Source organism: Pteropus medius, unplaced genomic scaffold, assembly GCF_902729225.1.
Source record: "Pteropus medius unplaced genomic scaffold, Ma_sr-lr_union100, whole genome shotgun sequence".
Lineage (NCBI taxonomy): Eukaryota > Metazoa > Chordata > Mammalia > Chiroptera > Pteropodidae > Pteropus > Pteropus medius.
Window position 1 is genome coordinate 20,483,301 of NW_024349802.1, and position 18,179 is coordinate 20,501,479.

The window sequence follows — 18,179 nt, forward strand, 5'->3', positions numbered from 1 at the left end:
TTCCAGGCTGCAGATCAGTACTGGTCCATGGCCTGTTAGGAACCAGGCTGCATAGCAGGAGGTGAGCGGTGGAGGAGAGAGCAAACCTTCATCTGTATTTGCAGCCGCTCCCAGCACTAGCATCACCACCTCAGCTCCACCTCAGATCATCAGGCATTAGATTCTCATAGGAGCACCGGTCCCTGGTGCCAAAGAAATTGAGGACCGCTGCAACCTTGACAGCTTCCAGAGTATATCCATGTTTGAGGAACTCACCACTATCTATGGCAGGGCAGTCCACCTTTGGATAGCTATATAGATTTGAAATGTCTTCCTTTAGTTGACTCAAGTCTACCTCCCCAGAGCTTCCTTGCTTTGGCCTCAGCTAGTGAGTAAGCCTAGTTAACCACTCAGTCTTCACTCCCAGGAAATAACCAAGCACTCAGGGAAATAGCCTGTAGGCCAAAAATATATGTTTAATAAGTACGAGAGAAAGCCTACTATAACAAAAAGGCTAATTGGTGGAAGAGGTATTGGGCTTTTCTTATGGCCCTAAAAGTTGGTCAGGTTACAGATTCAGCAGGTAGAAGGACTACAGCAGCCCCTAAAACTCCAGTTGTACACACATCAGAAAATGGGTGGAATTCCTGTGAAACGGAGAGAAGAGCAGAAGCTGCAGCCTTAGTTTTGTAGGAGTTCACACTCTCACCAGGAAGATACAAAATAGAAGCATTTGGAGAAACCTGAAGCTTGGTCCTTATTTAAGCAGGCCTTAGATGATGGGCAAGCACAGTCTCCGTGGGAGGGACTAGTGTTATGGCCAAAGGCATTGGCTTCTCCCTAGAACTTTCTACTTAAGCCATTTTAAAAAGCTTAAGTTTCTCTGCCTCAGGCCTGGCTCAAACCTCCTCACGACAGCTCGAGCCAGCCCCGCAATCCTGGAAGAGCTGTTGGCTCAGAAACACAGAGGGAGTCTGGGACCATCCCCCATTATGTGGGAAGAGCAAGGAAAAATATGAAAAAGAAAAAATCTCCTTCCACACAAAGGAAGGGACAAACCAGACAACACAGTTAAGGAGAACAGATGAAGGTGGGGGCAGGGCTCATTACCATAACAACAAGCCTGACAATTCTGAAACATGGAATTGTTTGTCTTTTCACCTGTCAATCTTCTCGGTACTGTCACTCTCCTGGTAGAAGACAGTTGTGACTTTTTCACTCCCACCGACAAGCTGCCTGGCTTTGGGGAATTCAACCACTGTGGGATGGGAGGAGAATGGGGTCCCCCAGAAGGGTGCTCAGAAGATCCAAATTCTGTCTTTCCCCTTGTCCTAGTCGTAGGTTGGAAGCTTATAGCTTGCCCATGAAACATGAACATAGCTGTTTGTACTCAGGTCCGCAAGGAAGTCCCCTCTTGTGCGGACACTACGGGCCAGAGGAGGAATCAGAGCTCTGGTCCTTAAATAAAAGGGATTGTTGTCCCTTCCCTCAGGAAACTCCATCATATTCCAGCAGAATGAGTTGAAGAGAGTCAATAAGGGGAACTGAGCAGAAGACCGTGGTCTTGGGCCTTTTTTGAAAAATACTAAATTCAGTGCTATCGGAAAGCTAATGGCACACCTAAGGGAAATCAAAACACCTTGCCTACACGTAAACTCCACAACTATGTGGGCCAAGAAGACATCAACACCAGCACTTCATTCTATATCCTATCAAATTGTGCCAAATTTAGACAGTTGCGCTACATCTAAGTTTGCCTTCTGATACTGGCAGTGATAGTGCCCAGACACCTCCTTGTCAGAGTTTTCCCTGACCCCTGCACTACGGAATTGTGTTGTCATAAAGAAGGATCACTGTGTGTTCTGCAAGTGGTGGCAGTCTACATATCGTCTGGCTGCCCTCTGTTTGTATGGGGTGTGTCCCTCACACACTTACGTACACTGCCAACTCCATGGGCCAGAGGCCTTCTTCAAAAGTGAGGGATGCTCTCCATCTCCGGACATAATCAAATGCCATTGAACCTTCCTCCTTCTGTAGTTATATAGACTATGTCTTCTGCCCCCACTTCCATATGAACATCTAACCCTACTTCCTTCTCAGATACACCAGAAATGGGCACTCCACATTCTATGGCCAGGAAGGCATAGTAGCAATAAAAGATGCCCACCACTCCCTTATCTTTGAAGGCAATCTACAACTGAGGTGAACTTGAAAAGATCGTGAGGAAGGAAACAGAAACAGCCTTGGTGATGAAGAAGGCAAGGTGCACTTCAGCTATTGAAAGTCTGGTCAGCTTGTGAAGTCAGCAGGACTCCTCCTTTTCTTCCCAGCCTCTTATCTGCCACCTCCCCCAGGCCTGTTCCCCATCCACTCCCTCTGAGCATCACTGTCAACCACTCCTCGTTTCTAAGGTGTGAGCTAGTAAGGCATTACATGCCTCCCCACCAAACCCTTAGCCCTATCCACACAGAAAAAGTTCTATAGGAAATTCTATGAATTCTAATTCTTCTAAGAACTCTAAATTACCCTATAAAGGCAGAATTATAGACCTCCTAAACAACAAACGGGGAGACGTTTTGAGTATTCTAAAAAATCATACCAAGTTGAAATTTTCTTGTTCAACCAACTCTTGAACGAAGCACCAAACTCATTTTTACACATTTCCCTTATCAGGCCATTATAACCAGAGCAGGAGAAAGTCTACTCCTTTGAACAAACATTTCCACTGCTTCCAAAGCCAGAATATGCCTTGCCAAGTATAAACCATTTTATAAAAGCCATCTGCTTTAGCAATACAGGAAGCCACCAAAGGGATGTGCTTTAGCTAATCCTACAGCTCTGCTGGATGAGGCTGCTTCTGGGGAGAGAAGGCATGCTGCTATTTGCCAGCTGTGGCTCTCGAGCTCAGCCCTGCTGAATCCTGTACAATGCACCAAGTAGAACCAGGGCAGAGGTTACTGACTTGGTCAACAACAGACCCCTGTTCACACACCCAGATTCTAATAGGCAGATATCAAAGGAGTCCCTAAGGCAAGGCAGCTCACCCTTTGCTTGCCTATATTCCTACCTGAAAAAGAACACGTGGAGAGACATAAAAACTCTATCTTATCCAGTGCCACCAACCTACTAACCATAGTGTGTGCTTGTGCCAGCTGAGGCATGCCTTTTATTTTAATTTAATGAGAAATTTGTGCTTGTACAAATAATATAAGCAAAGGTGGTAGAGCCACCATTACATCTGGGGATGACTAGTCTTTCAGGATTTAAAGATGTGCTCTTGCCCGTATCAAGAATTTCACTGAGCAGTTTTCCCCTCTCCTTGAGTCATTACCTCCCACCGTGACCCAGTTTTGTTTGGCTGTTCTTACCACTTGGGAAGATGTTGTCCCTCGGTCCCCACTTTTAAACCCTACTGGAGGTGACAGAACTCAGGGATTGTCTCATCAGACTGATGACTTTTCTTAGGCTCCACAAAGTGAGCTCTGTCCACCTCCTATTGGACATGGGTACTTGTGCACAGGTCCTTAGAAATTAAGCACCCTGCTCCATGACTCTCCTCAAACAAAACCAGTGCAAGATCTTTTACCGCAGGTAACAGAGATTTCTAAATTCAGGCACCCGAATCTGCCTACAGTGTTTTTTTAGCAAGAACCTCCAACAGAAAGATGACACTAATTAAGCATAATTATTAGGATTTAATAGAGCCATTTTTCTATCTCAATACCTTTTTACTATTCCAAGCCCCCCAGTTTTTTTCCCCTAAATTAGGACTCAGAGCAGTAAGTTAAAAGTATATATTAGTGGATCTTTATTATACATACAATAACTGTCTTATTAAATTGAAATCAAATGCACATCTAGGGGAAAGTTCATTTTAAGTAACAACTCTCAGAGAAACACTGAGAAACATAAACAATAAGAGAGGCAAATGCATTGCTGAGCAACAGAGGGGATGGAGGGCGGGAACTACACTGAAAAGGAAGGGACAGTTTTCTGAAAGAATGGAGTAAGCCCAAGGGTGCAGATCTTAGTAGAAGGTGCCCTGAATTTCTTGTGGCATTTCCCTTCCCAGAATAGGCATTAGGGAGGGGGGAAATGTAATTATAAATTAAACATAATCAGGGATGCTTGGAAGATTGTTATACATACACACAATTTTTTTTCTGGGGGAATGTTTAAACTGTGTCAGTGAATAAATAGCCTTTCCAACTATTAGGAATGTTAAAGAGGGTGATGGGGTTGAGTGTATGTGTGTAAAGATGCTGTTACTTAGATGGTCTCTAGCCTCCTGGCTCACTTTACTCTTCTTCCCTCCCCCCTTCCCTTCCTCCTCTTCCTAGGACAAGACAAGCGCTCTGAGCCTCAGCAATGTGGCAGGCGTATTCTACATCCTGATCGGAGGACTTGGACTAGCCATGCTGGTTGCCTTAATCGAGTTTTGCTACAAATCCCGTAGCGAGTCCAAGCGGATGAAGGTGGCATCGTCTTCCCAGGCCTTTTTCCTAACCTGACACAGCTGGGTTTCCTGGGAGTCCCTCTACTAGAAAGGGTGGGAGTGACAAGAGATTGAGGTCAGCCCAAGGCACGGGGCAGAGAGCTGTTATGAGGAAGGTGACAGGGGAAGAGGCAGCTATGAGGAAGGAAAGAAGACAGTAAACATAAGGCCCAAGAAAAGAACTACATCAGCCAGAGATGGATGGTGAGATTAAGTTAGGAGTTGAAGTGGACAGTGAACACAGCATGAGGCAAGAATAATCACTACAAAGTTAGATCCTTGCTGAGGTTGCATTAACCGAAGTGAAGCTCCCAGTATAGAGGAAAGGGTGTCAACCCTCTGCAAAATAGATAATCTTGCCATGCTTGGTGAATTAGGTCTTCTCTTAGCCACCAGATTGTGAGACAGACTTTGGCAAAGAGGATCATGCACAGAGAAGGGTAAGCGAATTAATTAGATGACCCCAAACGACACCAAATATAGCTAAAGGGAAATAACTGGAGAAGAGAAGTATGAAGAATATTTGGCTTGACTGTAAAAATAAATATGAACACTTTTCAGGTGGGAAAGAAAACAGACTAGTTCTGTGGGGTCCCAAACTGTACAACAAGAACTAACAACTAAAAGCTATGAGAAACAATTGTTAACACAATAAGGGAGATGTATTTTTCTTTCAGAGCTACCCAAAAATTGGATGAATTATCTCAATAAGTAGCAAGCATCCCATCACTGGAGGCATACAAGTAGAGGCTGGATAACTCTTGGCAAAGATATAGATTCAAGTATCCAAAGGGAGTTAGATTAAATGACCTTCACATTCCATCATGTAGCTTCAATAAGAAAATATTTATGAAAGTGTTAATCATGTGAGCCACACTATGAACAAGACATCCTGAGGAGGCAGAGAAGACTGAAATGCAAAATGTGACCTTTGACAAAGAATGACACAGAAAAATTACTCAGTGAAGCAACCTATGGTATAGATAGGAAGGTCTATAGCAATATAGAGGGGAAAAAAAAAAAACTTAGAGAAGGCTTTCAGGAAGAGGCATAAATTAAGAGGAAGGACAAGTGGGATTCAGACCAACAGAAGTAGAGAGAAGCACAGCCACTCTGAGCTATGTACCCCAGGCTGTTACCCTGGCTGGACTAGGCTAAGAAGATTCACTGGTAGTGTTTACTCTCCTAGAATGCACCCCAAGATACCCATTTTACAGCTGCTCCCAAGCTCAGCACACTCACTGTTGGATCACAAGCATAGCCTCCTGCCTAGGCCCTCCCTGGATCAGCCCTACACGTACCTCCAGGGTCACACTTGGAGAAGACAGTGCTGGACATTTGCTGTCCCTACCTGGAAACTCTGTATTCAGTTCTGTACACAGGGACTGGGAGCTGGGGGAGGAGGGGCTTCTGTCCTGGCATTCAGATCTTCTGTCTTGGCGTTCAGCATTTCCACGTCATGGCTCCTGCCTACTTTCCCCTCCCAAGCAATCTGCTCTCCTTACATGTTCCATACTCCAGCCACCCACCTCATGCTTCCCACCCATGTCCTTTATGCATGCTGATGCCTCTTCCTGTCTTCTGTCCCATAGGGCTCATTTAAAAGACAACTTTCCTGAGGTATAACAGGAATAGTTAAAAGATGGTAGTGTGATGGTATTTGGCCAGGGGTCCTATAAACACCTCAATTCTTCCCTTGGCCAGCTCGCCTACTATATCCAAGCACAAAACACAGTGAAAGCATGGGCCTCAGACCCTAAAACCAGTGGAGACCTCCAAGAACCTTGGCTGGACACAACAAGGTCTCCTAGAACCTACACGAAGCTTACTTTGCCTATTCCATCTAAAACATAAGCCTAAAGACTCTCCTATTTCACCCTCGAAAGGGAGGAAAGGCCACCCCAGAGGCAGAGAGGGGAACAGCAGAAGATCTAGGTGAGCTACAACCTTTACAAACCTCAAAACCTTCCCATGGGCCGTGACCCAAACCAGTGGCCCAGGACAGCCCAGCACCCTTCATGGGGGCATCATCTCACTGCTCCCCTAGGACACAGTGCAGTGTAGTGGTCAAAAGCACGGGCTCTGGAGTCGGAATGTCTGAGCGTAAATCCGGCCTGCTCCATCTTTTAACTGTCATCTTGGACAAGTTTCAATAGCTCTTGGATCTTGATTTTATGTAAAATGAGACTAATGGTAGTACATACCTCAGAATTATTGTGAAGATTATATGAAAAATTGGATATAAAGGGCTTGGCAAAATTGTCTGGTCCATAGTAAGCCCTCAATAACAATGGTAACTAGAATTTATAATAATCATATTTTTATTATTATTGATGGCCAGCTACAGCTTCCTTAAGACCTTCCTTTTACTACCCCTACTTACATGTCCTAGCTTTTTTGAGCTACATAGATTGTGAATTCCCTAAGGTCAGAAAGCTGTGTCTGATTTCTCTTTGGACATCTCACACACATAGGATAAGTTTTAGTAAAATCGATGTGGAATTGTATCTGAAGGTAAAAATCCCTTGGAGGATAAGATGAGGCATCAGAAGAAGCTGTTGTTAAGTTAAGCAAATACAACCATCAAAATCACCCAGCCTGGAAGAATAAACATCATCCAAGGTGGTTTTGTCTCCATCTGCTTGTGCTCATAAAATCTGATGAGACCAGGTACCCACCAAGCAGGAAGCCTCTTGGACCTCCACTCCTTCCTGTGGGATTATTGTGTCCCACTTGTCATAGTCAGTGCCAGGTAGTGGTACCAGGGCAACTAAAGACTGTGGTCCTCTTAAAACTGGGCAGTGTTGACCTTTATCACTGAAGTCACAACCTTCAGATTAAGACAGAAACCTGTAGAAGTAGCCACTGAGTCATGCTATGACTTCGTAGAGACATTCTTATCCTTCCCTTTAAGGAAAAGATGTTGAATTTCTCAGAAGCCAACATCAGATTCCCTTGGAATTATTAATCTAAAGTCTTTCATCACAATCTTCTGTTACTAATTCCATTGGCTGGCATGACTTCTACCCAACTGCTGGGGCTCCTCATAGTATTTTTAATCTCCAACTGCAGAAACGATACTTCTACTGCCTTCGTTAATCGACCCAGCCCTTAAGTTTTGAAGTTCTATCAACTCCTCTCTTGTCCAAAGGAGAAAAGCAGAACATTTCACTTGCCTCTCAGACTTGCCAACTTTGCAGTCCTCTTTATCATTCTGTACTTTGCCTTCCCCAAAGGCATTTAGTTCTTCGCAGCAGTGCAGCCTCCAGCCTCACCCAGAGGCCCACATTGACGGTGCCAGGGGCCTTTCACGAGAACCTTCCTTCTTATTTCTTTCCTTGATCACAGTATTTGGCCAGCTCTTAAGGCCTTGAGCCCCTAACCCTAGTTCAGGGCCAGCCTTCTGTTTTACAACAGTGTTCAATGAGTCCTTCCCCACGCTGCACAGAAAGGAGAAGGAGAGGAAGAGGGATCAGAAAAGACAAAGAAGGGAAAGAGAGAGAGAAGAAAGGAAAGGAAGAAGGAAAGACGTCTTCTTCGTAACTTCCATGTTCAAAGTGCTATATACATTTTCACTAACCCTGTAATATGTTGTGCTTGCAATCCGACAGATGAAGAAACAGAGGTTCAGAGAAGCTAAGCAGCTTGTCCTAACAAGGTTACACAAGCTAGGCGCTGGTGGAACAGGCATTAGACCTCCAATATGGCCTCTGCAAACCTAGTTTCTCGGTATCAGCTAAGCCACTTCTGATTTCTCTCTCCTCCCCAACCACATGGCAACAGATACTTTTTAGCTCGTACTATGTGTCCTCTCAAGCTATAGCCACAGTGCACTGACAGAGAATATGCAGCCCTTACCTTTAGGTTTTCCTGACCTAGTTGTTGAGGCCATCCATGGCATGTAACCCTTGGCTTGTCATTGTTGAGTTCCGTTCTCCTTTGATGTTGCATGAGCAGAACACAGAGTGAGTGTCACAGGGAAAATGGGAAGGGCACCCTGTCAGCTTTCCTTCCACAAAGACATACTGAGCATCACCGTAACTAGGCATTGCTCAGTACTGAGGATACAGTCAAGAAAAAAGCAGACGGCTTCTGCTCTCAGGACAGAGTTTGATGGAGAAGACAGAAAACAAGTAAGCTACTTACACATATTCAATGAGTGTTATCAAGAAAAATGCCCAGTGCTGTCCAGTCCTGTCTGGGATGTAGGGACTGGTCAGAAAGGCCTCCTTGAGAAAGTGACGTTTAACAGACTTGAAGCTTAAAAGGGATTAACCAGGAGAATTGTCAGCAAAAAATGCACAAGTGTCAGAGACCCAAAGACCAGAACTCTTATCCAGAAATCAGGAAAAGGAGACTAGGGCACAGAAAGACTGAGGAAAGAGGAAAACTTGAGAACTGGGGATTCAGGCAACCAGAACATTTGAGCATAATTTGTAGCAAAAATATGTAAGCTAAGACAAACTCCAGATTGAATAGTCTCATATCCTTCACTCCTTCCTTCTGCTTGGGTTAACAGACCAGAACCTAAGTTCTTAGGTAATATGAAGGACAACCAGGGTCTTTAATATTCACCACCTTCCTCCCAACAGAAAGGAACCCCCAGCCTCTCCCACGCCCAGGACAGCCACTGACCCTTCCTAATTGTATGTGGCAGTGCTAAACAGGCCGTGCATAAGCCAAAGCAATTGAGGCTTTGCGCATTCTATGGAATTAATAAGCAGCCGAGAGACTTTCATTTTGGGAGTGCATCCACCATAGCAGGCAGTCGCTCTAGCTCTTAGCATACATGCTAGGATGAGGTCATCACTGAGGTTTGAGCTTTTATTAGGGTGTTCTATGATGTGCAGAGGCTGGGATGACTTTTCTCTAAAAAGCAAGTGGCTGACACATTAGGATGCAATCACTGTTAAAGAAAGGAATCTGATGAGCCAGCTTGAGGGACTTTGAGGTGAGACTCTACTCCTGGAGTATCAATGTCAAAACAATGACTCTAAGACTGAGCTTTAAGAATAGCTGGAATGTCAAGGATGGACCAGAGACAACCGTATTTCCCAGAGACCTGATAAGGAATGACATCAGCTTATGACAGCTTAGCTACAGCGAGTAAGAAGATCCACAGTTAAAAAGTCATCCACTTTGGCACTAGACCACATGTAACTGTAACCTTAAGCAAGTCAGTCCTAAGTCTTCAGTTTCTCTGTAAAGTGAATAAAATAAACTAGGATCAGTGTGTTTCAACCTTGCTTGCATATTAGAATCACCTGGGGAGTTTTTAAAACTCCAGATGTCCAGGCTACACACCACAATTATTAAGTCAACCTCTCTAGGATTAGGTCTCAGGTTTGGGGAGGTTTTTTTGTTTTTGTTTTTGTTTTTTCCAAAAACTCCCCAATGTGCATGCAAGTTTGAGAACTAGTGATCTAGTCATTTTTAGTATTGCTTTCCACTTCCAAGTTTTGACTCTATTCATTTTTCTCCTGATATCCCATAAATGGATCAGAAAGGAAACCAATAAGTAGGCTGTACCCACTATCGATAGGTGTATGGAGTCAATGACTTCAAGAAGCCCTTAGCTTCCTTGAAAACCAGTTCTCAGTGACATGACCTTGGAGGGTTTTAGTCACATGCTTGGCTAAGTTCTCTCACACTTTGAGAGGCAGCAATGTCGACTGTGCCACCAATCTTCTCCTTTAAGATACATTTAACAAGTACCACTTCAATGAGATATTATGGGAATGTATGAGACCTTTTGAGAAACAAAGCCCAAGGTGATCAGTGTGAACTTTAAACTCTTTTTTTTTTAATTAAAGGGATATGACAGAAAAATCATAGACGATAGATATTTCAAGCTAATCTACAGAAAGTTCCATATTTTACAGACACATACCAAGTTATTTTCTTTCAACACTTTTAGGTGAGATAAGTAACTGCTAATTTCTTATGTTTTCATTTTACATTTGCCCCACAGAGCATCACAGTGGTGTTTATTTGGCCCTGACTTAGCAGAATGCAATCCAAGTCACACTTCCTCTTCAGTGGAGGACAACCAAGGCAGAATGTAAATAAACCAGCTGCAAAGGTTTGAGGAGGAGACAGAACCAGTGTAGGTAGAACATCATATGCTGAAAACATGTCTGAATCCTGGATTTTAAAAAGAAAGGACATTTTAAAACATTATTAGAATTGCCGGTAATAAGAGGATATTTCTATCAAAGTACAGCAGAAAAATAAAATTGGATCAAAACTGCCGTTTATATCTGTCTAACCACAGTAGGTTGACTGACTTCTCTGATCATTAGACTCATGGGAATATGCAAAGAAGAGAGCCATAGACTTTTTTAGAAGAATCCTAGGTGGTTGAGTTTTCTTAGACAAATTCAAGAATAACAATTAAGCATCTAACTACATGCTGGACCCTCTGAGAGATAGCTAAGTATTGAGAAGACATGGCCCTTTTCTCCCTCCAGATAGTTAGGTCCCCTAAAGGAGACAAAATTTATATACCTGAAGCAGAACAATTACAAGAGAATGTATAATGTGTGAGTACTAAGGTGGGCAGAGGGAGGCGGGCAGCACTTGCTGGTGCAGTTTAGGATGGCTTCAAGAAAGAGGCGAGAACAGAATGTGCCTTGAAGGATGGGTAGTATTGGTCTTAGAGGAAGACACCCCTCAACTCATAGAAAATTCTTCCCTTTATGTTGATTCCCATCAAGTAACTAAGTCCCACCTAAAAAAAATCTATGAGTATCTCTTAAGGTGAAGTTGGAAATGACAGGAAGAGATAAGGGTGTGGATTTCATGTCACAGTTACTTTCACCAAAGGAACTCAAAATAGAACCCTGCCTTTTGTCTAGTAGGAGATGTTTCTAATCCCAGATTGTGGTCTTGAACATCCCACCTAACTCATCTGAACCCGGGGTGATGTTGGAGTCCGTTTCATACACAGAATCTCACCATTCTAGAAATCACAAGTTTATTAACACTGATCTGAAGTGTCAATTTAGAAGTGAAGGGTTTTTTGTTTGTTTATTTGTTTGTTTGTTTTAAAGAAAGATAAAAAAAGCATGCAGGTTATACATGCTGATGGGAAGAGGTTGACACACAGCTAATGATCTCTGCAATCCATTTTCATTCTCTTTAGCACATGCCCCTTTTCAATTACATTTTGCCTATTGTATTATTCAAATGAGTGCTACATTCCCTTAACACATACTGCTAGAGGTAGGATAGCATTTTCCCTGAAGTAAATCAGAAGCAGTTTTTAATTTTAACCCAATGATAACACACCCTTAATTTTTTTAACATTTTGAATAATTTTTCATGCAGTGGCATCACTCTTGCTAAGAAAAGTTTGTAGGTACATAGATAAACACATTTGATAACCTTGGAGATTTAAAAGGTCTAGAGAGAGAAGGAGATATGCACAGGGTCATACAACTAATTCATGTTAGAACCAGAACTAAAATCCAAGCTCCCTAAACCCCATTTCCATAGTTTTTCCACTTGGTTCATGTTGCTACATTTATTGCAATCAATACTATCAAGGAACTATTCCACCTTTAGAAATCACAGAATATAAGAACCAGAAATGATCTTGGAGATCGCCCAGTCCGGCACACCTCATTAAGCAGAGAGAACATGAGGTCCAGAGAGGGGATGACTTGTCCAGAGCTATGCAACAATTTTGTGAGTCCATGGGAAGTCGAGATTAGCATTATAGAGTAGGAAAGGAGTTGGACAGGGAAGAGGTTAGGGATGACCTTTTAAGTCCAGTGTTGACTCATTCTCTTTGCCAATCATTGCCAAGGACCTGGGGAAGAACCCCTGGTCCTCCTGAAAAGGGTTTCTGTTTGATCCCACAGCAATCCATCAATGAAGCCATACGGACATCGACGCTCCCCCGAAACAGTGGGGCAGGAGCCAGCGGTGGCGGTAGTGGAGAGAATGGCCGAGTGGTCAGCCACGACTTCCCCAAGTCCATGCAATCAATTCCCTGCATGAGCCACAGTTCAGGGATGCCCTTGGGAGCAACAGGATTATAACTGGAGTCGATGAAGATCCCTTGGGGAGCAGGCTCGAGCTCCCCCAGCCCCATCCCAAGCCCTTCAGTGCCAAAAACAACAACAAAATGAAACGCAACCGCCACCAACCACCACAACCACAAGAAGGATGATTCAACAGATTTTCCTGAAGAATTGAAAACCATTCTGCTGTCCCTTTTCCTGTTTTGATGTTCTTTCGCCCTTTTCTGTTTGCTAAATAAGGATGATAAATAACACTGTACTGCAATAAGGGGAGAATAACCCTGTCTAATAGAGCTTGTGTCTCTGAAAATGGAGTCACTGGAACACTAATGAGGAAACTACTGTTTTCTTTTAATTCGGTTGTTAATGTGTCTTAGTGTGTGCAATTTTTTTCTTACTAATATTCATGGTTTGCAGGTTTTGTTAGGCCCTTTCCTTCTCCTTACTTCTTATTCCCAACTCCCTACCCATCTCTCTTCAGTTTTCAGATTGGAGATTCAAGATTTGTTCTACCTTAAAAGCAAGAAAGGGATAAAAGCAGCCTTCAAACTCATTCACCATGGGAGCTCTTCAAGTTACCCTTCACTCCTCGGCCCCAAGCCCTGAATGGAGACGGAGGTTGCTGAAGGAGTGAGCTGCCTTCCCCAGACAGGGAACTGCCTGAGCACTGATTTAGTTGAGAATGTGTGTGAAAAGCAACTCAGACCAAGGGTGGCGGAGAGGGCAAAGGCAGGTATGCACTCAGTGGAGGACTCATGAAGTCATTGCTGGAGGCTCAGACAAAGCTTCCTTTAATGTGTAAGAACCATCTCATAGGCCTTAGATGGAATATCTTTCTTCAGAGTCAACCTTAGCCCTGATAAGTATGTCCTTCTGATTATTCTCAAGCCCAAAGGCACTCTGGTGGCTGAAGGGCAGGTGGCCTCATAAACCAAGTAGAGACTTGGGGAACAGCTGACGGCCAGGGAGACATCATTCTAGCTCTTCGCTTGCTTAACATCTGAGCAGGAGCCCGTTGTGGAGTAGACTCTTTTTCCTTTTGGAGCCTCTGATTTGGAGGGAAATGCTATGCAAGCTAAGTGTGAAAGGTGATGAAAGACTGTTGGAAAAGGAAGTTTCATCCAAGTGACAGAACCTCCGTGGTGTGCCCTCTCCTAGGTTTGAGAGACTGAATATGAAGCTTAGGGTTTTGCTTACCTGGAGAACCTGGGTATTTATTGTCCATATAAAAATGTTATTTTAGCATGGGACCAGATAACATTCTGTCATCTTTAGAAAGTAAAATGCCCAAGGCTGAACTATTTGAAGGAAGAAAGGGATATGGATTAAGCTGATGCTGACATTGGGGCTCTTAAGATCCCTGACCCCAACATCTAACCCAAGGAGGCAGACCTTCCCTCTGGCTTAGACAGAATGCAGATACTGTATTCCAATAACCAGAATCAATACGCCCAGGATTGTGACTTTAAAGCTGAACTAAAGCAAGATTGGAGAGGCGACAGAACTCATGAAGAGAAGCCCAGGCTGACTGCAACTTTAGTTGGGAGGGGGTGGTTCTTGGCACATGGCTTTCTTGGAGATCCCAGTTCTCGTTCTTGGTGCAATTGGCTTCCAGCTCTCCAGCAGCCACTCTCCTAGGTGCATGCATGATTCAGTGCGTGCCATGTGTCATTAGCTTTAATTGATAACCATATTCTGGCTTGTTCCCTTACCCCATACTTCTACCCAGTCTTCTCTGCTAGGGGTTATCATTAGCAACTGACAAACTAAAGGTTTTGGAGCCTGGCTACAAGTAGGCGCAGCATGACTGGCTTCATCTGTGGATTCTCTCAGTGGACACCCACCATCTCTACGTCCTTCCCATTCTTCTTTCATCAGCCATAGCAAAGAACCATCCCAAAATCAAACTCTTCACCCTTTTAACTCAAGTGTTATTGTTCAGTCTCTCACGTGTCAATGTGGGCATGGTACGTGAAGCAGGACCCTCAAGATGGATTATCATTTTTCATTACTGCCGGCTGATGTCCTCCCAAGTCCCTGCTCTCTCATCAGATTTTTCTCAGCCCTTAGCCTACCACTGCAGAATCTGATATGACCCGCCATTAGGGAATCTGCCTTTCAAAGGAGTTGGAAATAACCCTCTACCATCAACATGCTTCAAAGACCTTTTCTCTTTTGCCTGGTAAGATGGCTCTCCAGCTACTGAGCTCACCAGTAACATGATCTGATAGGGAGAGACCATCTATTCAAGAAATGAGGGTCTATTCTATATAGGAGTCCAAGACTCCAGTGGAAGATGCTTTTCACTGATGGAGGAGTGATGGGGGAAACAAAAGCAAGGAAAAAAGTTAACTTGTATTATGTATTTTTACTACACTTTTCTTAAAAATAGAGCAATGGGAAAACTCTGAAAGAGATTGACATTTTTCTCAACAGGAATCCATACTTAACAGTTCTAGATTTCATTAAATTTTGCTCTTTGGTACCTGGGCTTTTTATTTAACACCTATATTTGTTTTAACTCTCTTTGCAGATGTGTGAAAGGATTTTTGCTTGATCAAACACTAAATATTTTTTTCAGTTCCTGTTTTTTTTCCAAGTAGCCAGGTTTTTTTTTCTTTTCGTATTTGCATAAAATGAAAGTATCACCGAGAATTAAATCACTGTGGATCCATTATCTACTTTTCATATTTGTCCATTCCATTTTTGTGCCATTTCTGAAAACAGAGCTCTAGAGGTTTGTTATATCCTTATTGCTGAGCCTAAGTCCAGTACATTATTTAATGGTGACTCATAAACAGCTCTCAAACAAGTCATGTCAGCTGAATTAGATCATTGTGAGTTATTCATCTAAATAGGATTACCACGACAATGAAAAGACAAAAAGCAGTATTTAGTTTTCAAGGGCCACAGTTTTGACTGCATAAGGAGCAGGTCTGACTTGCAGAGTACTTCCTGGGAACTGGTTGGCTCACAGGGAATGTCTCCCAGACATTTCCAAACTGCAGTCCAGGAGTCCAGGTGTACCTGTGATGTGCACAGTCACAACCAAAATCCAAACTAGACCCGGCTTATGAGTAGATAATATTGGTCCTCAGACCATATGACCCTTGTTCTTACCCGAAAGCTTTTCTTTAACTCAAGAAAGATATGCTTTCTGTAAAGGATCTGACATTTGTCGACACTTAGTATTGATGCTTAAGAGTTTTCTTTCCCAAGGAACTTTGCATAGTAACAGGGGTCAGAGGCCTAAAATAAATGAACAAAGTTCTAACAGTGGTACTTCAGGCAGCAACTACCATGGTAGAAAAGGGCTAGGGGAAAGGAAAGAATCTAGCAAGTTTGTGCAAAGCTGTAGTTATCATCAGCACCCACATGCAGTCACCTGCAGCATCTAGGGTGCCACTGAATGAAGAAGCACTCAGCACCAACTGACGTGGAGAAAACTGATCTCTGTCAACTTACCATCAAAGAGCTGGGATAATGATCATGATGGCTATAAGCGCACACATTACCTTATATTAAACATTTACTATGTTAAGCACCTTCTATATCGTGACAATGTCCCTCTGAGGTAGGGCCTTACAGATGAGGAACTCAGACTTACAGAGATAACATGACTTGTTCAAAGTCCTGTGAGTGACAGAGTCAGGATTTGAATTGGGTCTGCTTGAATCTAAAGCCTTTATATTACACATCTCTCTGTTAACTAGGCCATGATGCACCATGGTCAGGAAAATAACAGGCAAGCAGTTCTATCTTTCTGTTATGCCAAAGTAACTGAAAATGGAGTGGTTAAAGTTACACTTGTCACACCTTTGAGAAAGCCAACCTATCCTTTTGGGGAAAAAGAGATCATTAATCCAGACAGAACTGCAAAAAAGGGAGAAGAGAAGAAAGAGTTCCTTTTAGCCCCTTTAAAATAGATCCAGGCAAGGAGGCAGCAAGCAGGATGGGAAGAGGACTGAAAAGCAGGTCTCCTGCACAATAATTAACTCAGCCTGGGGAAGGACCCTCAGCGCTGGGGGAAATGGAGCTATCTTTCTGTGTAAACAAAACCAGGATCAGTTCTGGAGATTACAGGGCAATGAATTTAGGCTCAGTTAATAAAAGAATTTCTAATGTCCCAAGTTTCCCCATAGTAGGTTTAGACCGCCCTTACAGTCTAATACTGCCCTATCAAGTAGACACCACAGGTGTTAAAGTTGAAATGCAGATCCTCTAATTTTCCTTTTCTTGCATCTTTTATAGCCCCATTCAGATTATCTGATCAGTAACACTCTGATATGTACTAAAAGGGGGTCAGCAAGGCCCTAAAGAAATGGGCATGAATATCAGTCACTGAAATAATGTCAAAAATCAACTTAAATTATCCTAATTAAGAGACAAGTAGCAAGTTTCTTGCTTACCAAATGCCAATCTTCTCTCTAGGAAAGAATGTCTACGTAGGTCCACTATTATCCCATTTTACAGATAAGAAAATGGAGGTTCTTGAATAAGAAGCTACTTTGCCAAGATCACAGTATGAATAGAGAAGCAATGTGCTATCATGGAAAGGTCAATAGATTAGGGTTCACAGTACCTGGATTCTCCTCCTTCTTTCCTGTAATCTTGATAAGAAAATTAACTACCCTAAGCCTCAATGTCTTTATCAAAGAGATGGAACAATTGATGTCAAAGTAAGCAGTAATTCTTGACCCTAATTGCACAAAGAACTACCTAGGGAACTTTAAACAAAATCACCAATATCCAAGATGCATCTCCAAATACAGCTTTTCTGAGTGTGGGCATAGTTGCCATTGTTTTATTATTGTTGTTTTGTTTTGTTTTGAACTCTCATATGATTATAATGTGCAACCAGGATTGAGAACCACTACAATTGGGCAATGCAGAAGATTAAAGAAAATGCTCACGAAAACATCTTTGAAAATTACAAAGCACTATATTAAGGGTATTTGACCAACACCAAAGCCAGGTTACTTGATGGCAATCAAATTTCCATGGTCCCAAGGGAGAAAATGCCATTATATTCATCTGATAAAAGAGAAGGAAAAGACACAGTCCTTAACTTGGGCTCTATATGTTTCTTGACCCTTTAGGCATGTTTGTAATATGGAGATTTAAGACATGAGAGATAAGATATAATTGTCAGAGATACCTCTTCAGGAAGTAAGGGGGAAACAACTTTGTCAAATGAGTCAGCCTTCAACACAGCCAGTTATTTTCCAAACTGGAAAACTACTTGGCTGTTTCCATTATAGACATCAGATCTCACCACCTACACTTTCTAACACAGTCTACCAGAAAGCACTGCCCATTAGCCTTATCCTCCATGGGCATCCTGAGTCCTACTGGTGACAACTCAATACTATGCTAGGGTTTCACAAACCTTTCACTTAGTTCTCAAAACGAGCCTGTGAGTTGGGGACATATTACCCTCATCTTACATGAGAGGAAATGGAAGATCAGAGAGGTTTAGGATTCGAGGTCATGCAGTGAACCATTGACTAGACCTAAGTATACTTGACCTGATATTAAGCCAAGTCTGTCTTTATCCAAAGTCACTACGTTTTTACTTTATTTGACCACCTCTTAAGGAAATTTCACAATTCTAAGGAAAAGCACTGGACTGAGATTTAAAAGCCATAAAGTCTATTCCAATATCATTGCCAATTTGC

At 42.8% G+C, this 18,179-nt stretch overlaps 1 protein-coding gene across 2 annotated transcripts in view; it reads left to right on the plus strand.

Annotated features, from left to right (window-relative positions):
• The window catches only part of GRIA1 (glutamate ionotropic receptor AMPA type subunit 1), a 279,509-nt gene extending 264,331 nt beyond the window's left edge, over positions 1 to 15,178 (plus strand). For both annotated transcript variants that reach the window (XM_039836660.1, XM_039836661.1), the window contains exons 15-16: positions 4,320 to 4,454; positions 12,319 to 15,178. In XM_039836660.1, coding sequence (XP_039692594.1) covers positions 4,320 to 4,454; positions 12,319 to 12,519 — 336 coding nt within the window. In that variant the 3' untranslated portion in view covers positions 12,520 to 15,178. The remainder of the gene's footprint in view (positions 1 to 4,319; positions 4,455 to 12,318) is intronic.
• Positions 15,179 to 18,179: the final 3,001 nt, after the last annotated feature.